At 35.0% G+C, this 9,946-nt stretch overlaps 2 protein-coding genes across 4 annotated transcripts in view; one reads left to right on the top strand and one right to left on the bottom strand.

Annotated features, from left to right (window-relative positions):
• LOC107738618 (methyltransferase-like protein 22) overlaps positions 1-1,161 on the bottom strand; it is a 17,463-nt gene extending 16,302 nt beyond the window's left edge. Inside the window, exons 1-2 of one of the 2 annotated variants that reach the window (XM_016550392.1) lie at positions 932-1,161; positions 247-389 (exon numbers count right to left, since the gene is read on the bottom strand). In XM_016550392.1, coding sequence (XP_016405878.1) covers positions 247-352 — 106 coding nt within the window. In that variant the 5' untranslated portion in view covers positions 353-389; positions 932-1,161. The remainder of the gene's footprint in view (positions 1-246; positions 390-931) is intronic. The other variant, XM_016550393.1, reaches the window with a different exon arrangement.
• Positions 1-9,946, top strand: part of LOC107738619 (transmembrane protein 114-like) — a 15,468-nt gene that overhangs the window by 845 nt on the left and 4,677 nt on the right. Inside the window, exons 1-3 of one of the 2 annotated variants that reach the window (XM_016550394.1) lie at positions 2,059-2,241; positions 2,337-2,414; positions 9,361-9,498. In XM_016550394.1, coding sequence (XP_016405880.1) covers positions 2,064-2,241; positions 2,337-2,414; positions 9,361-9,498 — 394 coding nt within the window. In that variant the 5' untranslated portion in view covers positions 2,059-2,063. Of the gene's footprint in view, positions 1-2,058; positions 2,242-2,336; positions 2,415-9,360; positions 9,499-9,946 lie in introns of those variants that run through there. The other variant, XM_016550395.1, reaches the window with a different exon arrangement.

Genomic DNA, 9,946 nt, shown 5'->3' with positions numbered 1-9,946 from the left:
AGCCGTTTTAGGAGGGCGTGGCTGACTCTTAACTTTTATAAAGAATATCTCTTTGGATTTGAGACTTTAGTCTTTGCAACTTTACAGATCTTCTTTATGCACCAAGAGCTTGTAACAGTCCAAAGAGAAAGGAAAAATAGAAATTGCATCTTATGACCCCTTTAATGAAAACCCCTGCAGTAAGTAGTTAGTATTTATTCCAAACACAAGCAATAAGATGCACAGGTGTCTGCCCGCTCTCCTTACCTGGCTGTCCTACGCTGTTAAGTCTCTTCATGAGATGGCAAGCATTTGGTAACAGCAGATGCACATCAGATAGAACAGTGTCACTTCTAAATGTGATCTGGTCCATGGCCAAGGCTGCATGTCACTCTATCACGGACACAGCTCTGGGGAATAGAGCAATTTCATTAATATAGCTCATCATCCTTCTTAAATGCAGTAAAATGTCCACACAAACTTAGAGAAATTATGATAAATTTGGCATTTTACACGGATTGGGAAACTATTTTAAGACAGAACAAGTCGTCTGATGAAAACATCTGAACTGAACGCTTGTCTTTTGTTTGGGCTCGACTGAAAGCTATTGTAATCTTGTCTAAGAAATATATTGAAGTGGGGCGTGACCATTAGACTCTGACTAGTGATCTACTGCACTCAAGTCTCAAAAATCACTTTCTGATCGTTCACTTTCTCGCAGCTAAACAGAAAGAGTACGAAATTTCACGTAAGGAAATAATTGATTGCGTATCGTACAATTAGGTAAAGCAAGCATCAAGTACTGATTACTTCAAGTCTGCGCAAGGCTGTGCCTCCTAGAGAGTGGACTACTTAAGTAGCCCTTAAACCAGGTAGTCCGCTCACTTGGAGTCAGAAAGTTCAGTACTGTCTAGGTAAACAGCTCACTAGATTCTGACACACGTCTTCATACCTCGTAGTCTTCAAATCAGCTCTGGTGCAAAGAGCTGTCAATATTTACCGAGTAGTTGACGAGGAGGAGTTTACATAATTTTTGTAGTGTAGTCAAGTGCATTAAATCACACTAAAATATGAGCGTAACGATATGGTGAGATAGTTTAAATAAACGCTATACTGCAGTTTACGAGAGATTACGCTTGCACGAGTGTTACATTAAAAGCAGACCGTGTGTGAAAGAACGCTCTAAAATAGTTCCAAAGTAGAACGCGCTTGACACACACACGCACGCACACACACACAATTCATGTACATTTTTTAATTAATATTAAGCGAAATAAAACAAAAAGATTTTATTTTATTATCAAATGTTTTGACTGTTTATTTTTATGCTATTTATTATTATTAGTGATTATATTGATATACTGTAATAATCATGATTATAATAACGCCATTATTTTCATTTTATTTAGCAAATTTATAAACAAAACAATGTATATTATTATCAAATATTGTTGAGAATCTATTATTTGTTTATTACATTAATTTATATTATTATTATTATGGATATAATATCTGCTTTACTGCTATAAATTATTATTATTATTATTATTATTATTGATATTTTGTCAATAGTGAACACTTAGTTTTCTGATTTTTGATCGTACAGGAACAGAAACTTGCCTGACAACTGACTGGAGGCGTGAGCTGAAAGACTTTACAATCAAATTAATTTAGAGGTCCCTTTGATAATCATCTGATACAAACAAACAAAGGTCTGCATACTAATGAGAGAGGGGGATTGATATCATATGTAGTAATTACGACTATAACTAATCATGTTTTGTCATTTTTAATCACCAATGGCATTTATCTTATCTGTGCCACAGTTCAAAGTCAACCAGAGAGAGAGAAAGAAAGAGAGAGAGAGAGAGAGAGAGAGAGACAGAGAGAGAGACAGAGAGAGAGAGTGGACCATACTGCCCTCTTTTGGTAAAATCGCCCAACACTAGCTGTTAATAGATACACAGCAAAGCATCCGGCGAGGGGCTTCCAGCAGGACAACGCTGAGGGAAAGAAGAACAGTTAAAGCACTATAGAAGGAGCACTTTCTCTTCAAACACTGTAGAAAGCCGCATTCAGACAAAATGAAAATCACTTTCACAGGTTTGGCCAGTTTTGTGGCCACCTTTGGTGTCCTCAGCTTTGTAGTTCTCGTTCTGGCAATTGGAACCGATTTTTGGTACATCATTGACACTTCTAAGAGAGAAAACAGCTCATCTGAGTCTCTGAGCTCACATTCTGGACTGTGGAGGACTTGTAACTGTAAGTCACATTGCATGTTTGTGTTTGACATTCTGCTTGTGATTTTAATGCATGAGGTTATCATGTGGATGGATGAAGTCATTCTCTCTTTACAGTTCATAACCAGTGCTGGCCATTTATGAATCCTTTTGGAGCAGGAAGAAACTTATCAGAATCACAAAGGCAGATACTAAGTAAGATCTGTGTGTCATATCATCCTCGTATCATCCTCATATATCATAATTTTGTATTTGTTATATAAGCTTCACTCAGCCGACAAAACCAAATCCTTTAAAAAATGATCTTTTATGTTTCTTGTTTTAAATATGCTATCCAAGGGATGTAAACACTTGTTGAGGAAGTATTTGATCTATTTAGTTTAAACTCCTTGGTCCGGCTTTATACTGCTGCAGTATACTGTATATGCTCAGTGTTTTATATATGAATTTTTAAAAATGTTCAAGGTTTTGGTAAAGTATATCTGACGTAGAATAAAGAATAGATTTCATTAGAATAATCGTTCTGTAAAATAATAATAAAACATGCCCAAACTATATATTTAGCAGAAAGCATATTGAATAATAATTATTATTTTTTAGATATAAATTCACACATTTTCAGGTTCTTGTTCCTAATTGCTTTCAGTTTTTTAACATGAAGTATTGTCATTCAAGACCATGTAGTTTCTATGATGTATCTCAGTTGAACAAACAGAAAATCTTTCATTTACGACTGGCAGAGGAGGGAAACTTGACACATCAGCAGGAAGCCACACAGCTTATTACCTGTTTGCACTACAGAAACGGGTGCAAAATCACAACATACAGATCAGATATTTTGACAATTTGACAACTAATAAAGTAACAGAAAAGGAATGACAATATTAAAAGGGATCCCTCAATATTTTAGTTTTTTTGATTGTTTGTTTTGTTTTTCCCCCACTGGCATCCAAAGTTTTAAAATAAAATTTGACATCAAAAGTTCAACAAGTAATTTTGAATACATCTAACTGCACACGGGCTGCAAAATTCAGAATAGGAACTATTAGTGTGTATGTTGGCATCCTACAGATAGAGGCACAGAAATATCTGAAAATATGTGTTTTAAGGCTATTTTCACCTGAATGGCATCATGTACATTTCCAATATAAGAAACTGAACATAATGCCTTCAAAATGCCCTATTATCTTTGAATTGTCATGGAAACACTCTTCAATCAGAGGGCAGAAACAGCTTTGGTAGAAACACAGCTGCAAAAAGTGTGCCATGGTGAACAATGGCATGTGTTTCTCTGCTAATATTGTGAGCCCACCTGCCAGCAGACCCCATAACATTATTTTCCTTTGTTTAGCTTTTTCTTTCTTTCTTTCTTCGTAATCTCAACATGGCTGTTGGCTATATACAACATCACTCCAAATTTCAAGTCTTTTTATTGCCAAACAATCACCAGTAATAAGTTCTTTTGTTTTAAAATGAACCAATAAATGTAGAATTGTAATTGCTGCTCGCAAAATGTGTTAATAATTTATAGTTTTGATGATTGTAGAAAAGCCATTGAGAAAAGCAAAAGGAAATTGAGATACAAAAAAGTCTTCTTATCCATTCCGTACATCATACACTATCTAATAATATTCCTGTCTGAGACATTCAAGTCACTTGTGTAGGTCTAATGAGATTTTAAAATTCACATGCTCATTGTCCACACCTGAAGCACTATCTATACCTGCCACAAGAGACTGTAATGAGGTTGTAAAACCAAGATTATCTAAGATTCAAGACCTCTAAACTGTCTCAATTGGATTTAGTTTCTGTTGTGCTTTTGAACAATAGACTCAATAAGTCTGGGTTGCCAGGATGTTGCTTTGATTAGATAATAGTCGCTGCACAAAACTAAATTCCCCCCTAAAGGTAGTTCAATATATCTTTCCCTGCATCTACGCTGGATTGTTCGCCTAAAGATAATCCAGTAAAAGAAATACCTTATGTGTTGAACATCATCATGGACACCTGTTTTTGAAATGTTTATGGCTGCTCCAAAAATAGTGCAGAATAATGTTGGAAATACAGTGAAAGGGGATTGAAATGCGCCTGTCCAATTCAATCACCTTACGGATGGACATATTGTGGCTGTTCCAGAATGAACATAATAGCTGGCCTGATTATAATATGACAGTGTGATCTTTGACTTGATCGTGAATGACAGCCTGTCACTTTCTGTACTGTCTTTTTGCAGCAAATGTCCAAACATGTCAATATGGAGGCCAACAATTTGAATTGGGCTTTGCATTAACGTAAGAAGAAGACTATCCTCAGACTCAATCAACATGTTTCACTAAAGTGAAAAAAAAAAACAGTCTAAATGTCTGTCTTTCTGTATCAGGGCATTTAAATGCGTACATCATATTACAACAATAACAGGATTTGGTCTTTCTTGTCTCCTTCACAACCCATCATTACTAACAGCCTTTTGTGGTCCATAGTGAAGCCATTAAAGAAAATCCATCGCTTTGAACATGCTGTACTATCTTTAACCTTAATGCTTAATAGATGCACAAGGGCTGTCCATTTTTCTTTTAAAACCCTCTAATCAATACAAACTCAAAGGTCTCTAAAACTGTTGGTAAGTATGTCCGGCAGTATAAAAATACAGTGTGTATGTTTACATAAATTATATAAACAAATATATATATTAAATTAAAAGAACAACAATTTTTTAAGTAAATGTACACATTTAATTCATGTAATTAATGAACTGCATGGGAAGAGTAACTCTTATTAACATCTATTTGTAATATTTACATTTTATAGTCATTGCACATAAATCTAGAAATACTGAGTAGCCTAAATTTTAATCTAAAAGTACAGTGTTTGGATCCACACTTTGAATTAGAGGTGGACGGTTAAAAGAATAGGGAATGCTAGTGTTAGAGGGTCATTTTTAAATAAAAAACAAAACAAGTCAATAGAACAGAACAGAAAAAGAATAGAAGAAAGAATAGAGAATGCTAGTGTTAGAGGGTCTCTTTCTTTATAAATAAAACAAGTAATTAGAATAGAAATAGAATAGAGAGTGCAAATGTTAGAGGGTCAAGTTTTTTAATAAAAAAACAAAACAAGGGGATATAAATAGAAGTAGCATTAAGAGAGTACTAGAGTTAGAGGGTCAAATGAAGATGAAAGAGATGTGTTTTCAGCCGTTTCTTGAAAATATTAAGGACTCATCTGCTTGGATTTGGGCAGGTCATTCCACCAGGAGAGAACAGTTAATGTAGAAGTCCATGAAAGTTTTATCATAGGTAGAATGCAAAATGTTTCAATACAAGCATTTCAGTCAAAGGTAATTTATGCAACATTTCAATCATTTAACCCACTTGGGAATATCAACCCATGGCAACAGTTTAAAAGTAGCCCAATTCTGTGGGAAAAACGCGGACTTGGCAACTCCAACAAGAGCTGCAATAGGTAGAATGCAAAATGTTTCAATACAAGCATTTCAGTCAAATGTAATTTATGCAATATTTCAAACCTTTAACCCACTTGGGAAAATCAACCTATGGCAACAGTTTAAAAGTAGCCCAATTCTGTGGAAAAAACGCGGACTTGGCAACCCTGCATCCAACAAGAGCTACCGGAGTCAGATTTGACTGATCACAGGTCGAGAATAAGGAGAGATGACTGACAAGAGCATGCTGGAGTATTTGCTGCTCAACAGATCCTGAGCTCATTGACAAATATCTGATCTTGTAAGATGTGCTCCCTTAACACAGAGTGGGTGTGATTGCGAAATCGAAAGTGAAAGTAAACAGTGCCAACGCTCATTCAAAAATATTTAAATACACCGCATCCTGAGAGCAGCTCCCTGATGCGCCAAAATTATATACAATATTAGAATGTTTAAAGGAGTGGACACGAAAATCGCGGGAGCGAAACACATGTTGCGGGGGCAGGCCGCAATGGTCAGAGATTCAGCTGGAGCGGAATTAAGAAAACAGCCGAATCCCAGACATTGGGCAATTAAGAAATCCCGGCCGGACGCATTTTTATAGGTCCAAAAAGAGGACATGACCGGGGAAAAGAGGACGTATGGTCACCCTTTAAGGTAAGTTTGACTTTCTGTTTTAGATTTCTGATTTGTAATACATTGGTCCGTGTGCATTTCGATAATTTAGGTGCGTCCAAAATCGCTGTTCTATGACGTTTTGTAGCAAGTAGTGCGTTCACACTGAAAATTCCAAAAAGAAAAAGTGCACTTTAAATACCCGGTTGATGTACTTAACCGAAAAAGTGAAGTGTGGAATGTTGGGCACTTAATGCACTCAACTGTTGCAGTTTTAATTACGTACTGAAGGGGGAGCGGCTATCAAGACTTCGATTATGAACGACAAAATAACCTTATATAATTCATACACTACATGGTTGAGTACATAGTGCATAAGTACATACATTTTCAACTTGACTGAACATTTAAGTGTAAAGCCTCTCATGCAATTCCAGTCTTGTCAGTTAAATCTTTTCTTTTCTCAAACAATCTGTAATTTGTTGGTTAAAAAGCAAAGTCTTGTGAACACGTTTCTATAAACGGGAAGGCTTTGGATTCACTGCAGAATAGGCCAGCGTGTAAATTGAGGACCATACAGAAGGAGTGATTGGTCTAATTCTTATATTCAGGCAAGACAAATCTATGCATAGATTTGCATGATATAACATTATTGTTGTTATTTTTACCTATTCTTCACTGCATAATATAAATTTGTGGTTAAATGTTTTAGATCATTGTTTTGATATCACAAATTGTGTCTGTTCATTTACAGGGTGACCTTACTCTAACGACGAGCTGATACAGTGGACACTTTAGGTGTGGGGAGGAAGACAGAGTATTACAGAACAGCAGACACTTCCCAGTAGGCACCAGACGTCTAGGTAACGTCAGGTTGACGTTGGACATGACGTCAGACAGACGTTGCATTTTGGTTGAAAATGAAAATCGGGTTGACGTCAAGTTGACGTTGACTTAACATTGGATTTTGGTTACAAAAACAACTAAATATCAATGTCAGCTGACGTTGGACATAAATTTAACATTGAAATTAGACGTTGAATTTACATTGAATTTTGGTCACCGGACGTCGCAACCGAAATTTAACCAAATATTAACGTCTTATGACGTTGTGTGCCTGCTGGGTTGAAGTAGCATTCAGTCATACTTTATTTTTACTTTTTTATTTTTTTTGACATTACCTATACCAGTTTTGATACTGTTAAAAAAATACTGTTTTGTTGATTAATGTCAGTCATAACACTTTTTTTTTTTTTTTTTTTACTGAATGCACCTTTAAAAACTTGTGCCCAGACGTTACTAGGTCATGTGAATGTGACTGATTCACTTTCTTTTATGTTGGAAAAATAAACTGTTTAATTCTATTTTAGTTGTGTGATTTGTGATAAAGGTATAGACCAGAGGTTCTCAACACTGACGCTCGAGGCGCTTAGCTTGTTCAGGTGTTTGACTAGGGTTAGAGTTAACTCTGCATGAAAGTTGGAACCCCTGGTATAGACAAAATTTATATAGTTTATGTGGTTATATTAATCAAAAAGAAATTGGCGATGTTTACATAATCATAGGGAGTAATAGATATTCATAAAACGAAGTAAATGAAATAAAATCAACTTATTTACTTAAGATTTACTTAATATTTTGATAAATGCAAGGCATGATTATAAAATAATAAATAAACTTTACATAATTACTATAAATAAACAAAACTTCTCAATTAAATTAGTGCTGTCAAACTATTAATCGCGATTAATCGCATCCAAAATAAGTTTTTGTTTACATAATATATGTGTGTATAATGTGTATATTTATTATGTATATATAAATACAAACACATGCATGTATATATTTGAGAAAAATATGTTATGCTTATATGTTCAATATATTTATATATAATATAAAATATAAGAATATAAATATATACATGTAAATATTTTCAAAATATTTACTGTATGTGTGTGTATTTATATATACATAATAAATATACACAGTAAACACACATATATTATGTAAAGAAAAACTTTTATTTTGGATGCGATTAATCGCGATAAATCGTTTGACAGCACTAAATTTAATATAAGTAAGTAATATTTACGTAATTAGAGTGCAATTAGATTTAATTTCTTCATGAATGTTAATTTCAGTAGTAAGTAGATTTTACTTGATAATAGCAAGCAAGCTGTTCTTGATATTATAGCAGTGAAATTGACTTAAAATGTGTTAGTGTAATTGTTACAAGGATTTTTTTTTTCAAGTAAATCTTACAAGTTATAGGGTAATTCCTGGAAACTGTCAAAGGGAAAATAGGGAACAGCTGAGCTTTGACTGGCCAGTCTACACAAAGAAAGTCAAATTAGCTTTTTACATTCACTCACCTGCATCTCCTAGGCTGGCTCCCAGCTGTTTCCTTTTATAACAATCGCCTTTTTCCAAAAGGTACATCTGGAAAAAGGGGGGTCGTCTTATAATCAGGGTCGTCTTATATTCGGGCCAATACGGTAATATTACCAGGGATGGGCTGCTCAAGAAACATAGGATTAAGTCATTAGAAGGCCTGTGAATAAGTGGTATGGAGGCCTATGACATCTATTTTTATTCTGCATGAATACATATGACCTCATTTTTTCCTCATTTTTTTTATAGCCCAATATCAGAACTGTCAAAAATGTGCCAGCTGCTAAATGCATCTAGGGATATCTGGCACAAATGACAACTTCATACAATGTCTCTCATCGTGATCAACACAATGGGGAACAAACATCATTACATAAAGCTCTTTGAAATGATGCTGATTAGCCTTACTGATTACCATTCAGAATAATTAAGCAAAACATTTTCAATGCCACAAAAGTTTTTGCAAAATTAGACAGACAAAATTAATTGGGTAAATTCCAACTTAACACACCGATTTTTCATAATTGCCCCAATGGTCAGGCAGTAATTGTTTGCTGCACTAACCATAAAAGTAACAATTTCCAAATTAGTCCAATTAGCATGACAAAGACTGGACCCACTAGTGAAAAAATCAGCATGCTTCGGCTGGGATTGTGACTGGCACTGACACATCCAGACCTCTTCTCTTTCCAGACATGCAAGGAACGTTCATCGTCCTGCTGCCTCTCAGCGTGATCGTGCTGTTTATTGGAGGAATGCTGGGCTTCATCAGTATGTTGGCACGAGCCTACATGCTGCTCCTCCTGACCGGAGTGCTGCTTCTGTTCGGCGGTGAGCATCACCCTCGCTTTCACCTCTGATTGATCCTCATGTGCGGCATGAATATTTATTCTGCCCACGTCATGCTTGACAGAGCATCTGGAACTCTAGACAGTTTTGATAGTAATGAATAAGTTTCACAACAAAAAGCAGATGGAAAAAAGTAGTCTCAACTGTTGACTTCGGGTGCTGAATTTTGAAAGATAAGATCAAAATGGTCCCCTTAGTCTTTTTGCATTTTGTTTATATTTGTATTTTCTGTTATTTAGCAAAAAATATTCATAAATTCTCTTGGAAATAAATGTCTTTGCAGCTGTATATGTTTTGCTAAATATTTGGAAAATGTAATATATACTGTGTGTGTATATATATATACAGTGTATATATATATATATATATATATATATAAAGCTGGGTAGTAACTGATTACATGTAATCTGGATTACGTAATCAGATTCCA

The sequence above is a fragment of the Sinocyclocheilus rhinocerous genome, unplaced genomic scaffold (genome assembly GCF_001515625.1).
Source record: "Sinocyclocheilus rhinocerous isolate Xijiao unplaced genomic scaffold, SAMN03320098_v1.1 scaffold1155, whole genome shotgun sequence".
Classification (NCBI taxonomy): domain Eukaryota; kingdom Metazoa; phylum Chordata; class Actinopteri; order Cypriniformes; family Cyprinidae; genus Sinocyclocheilus; species Sinocyclocheilus rhinocerous.
This window is presented reverse-complemented; position numbering and strand designations above follow the sequence as displayed.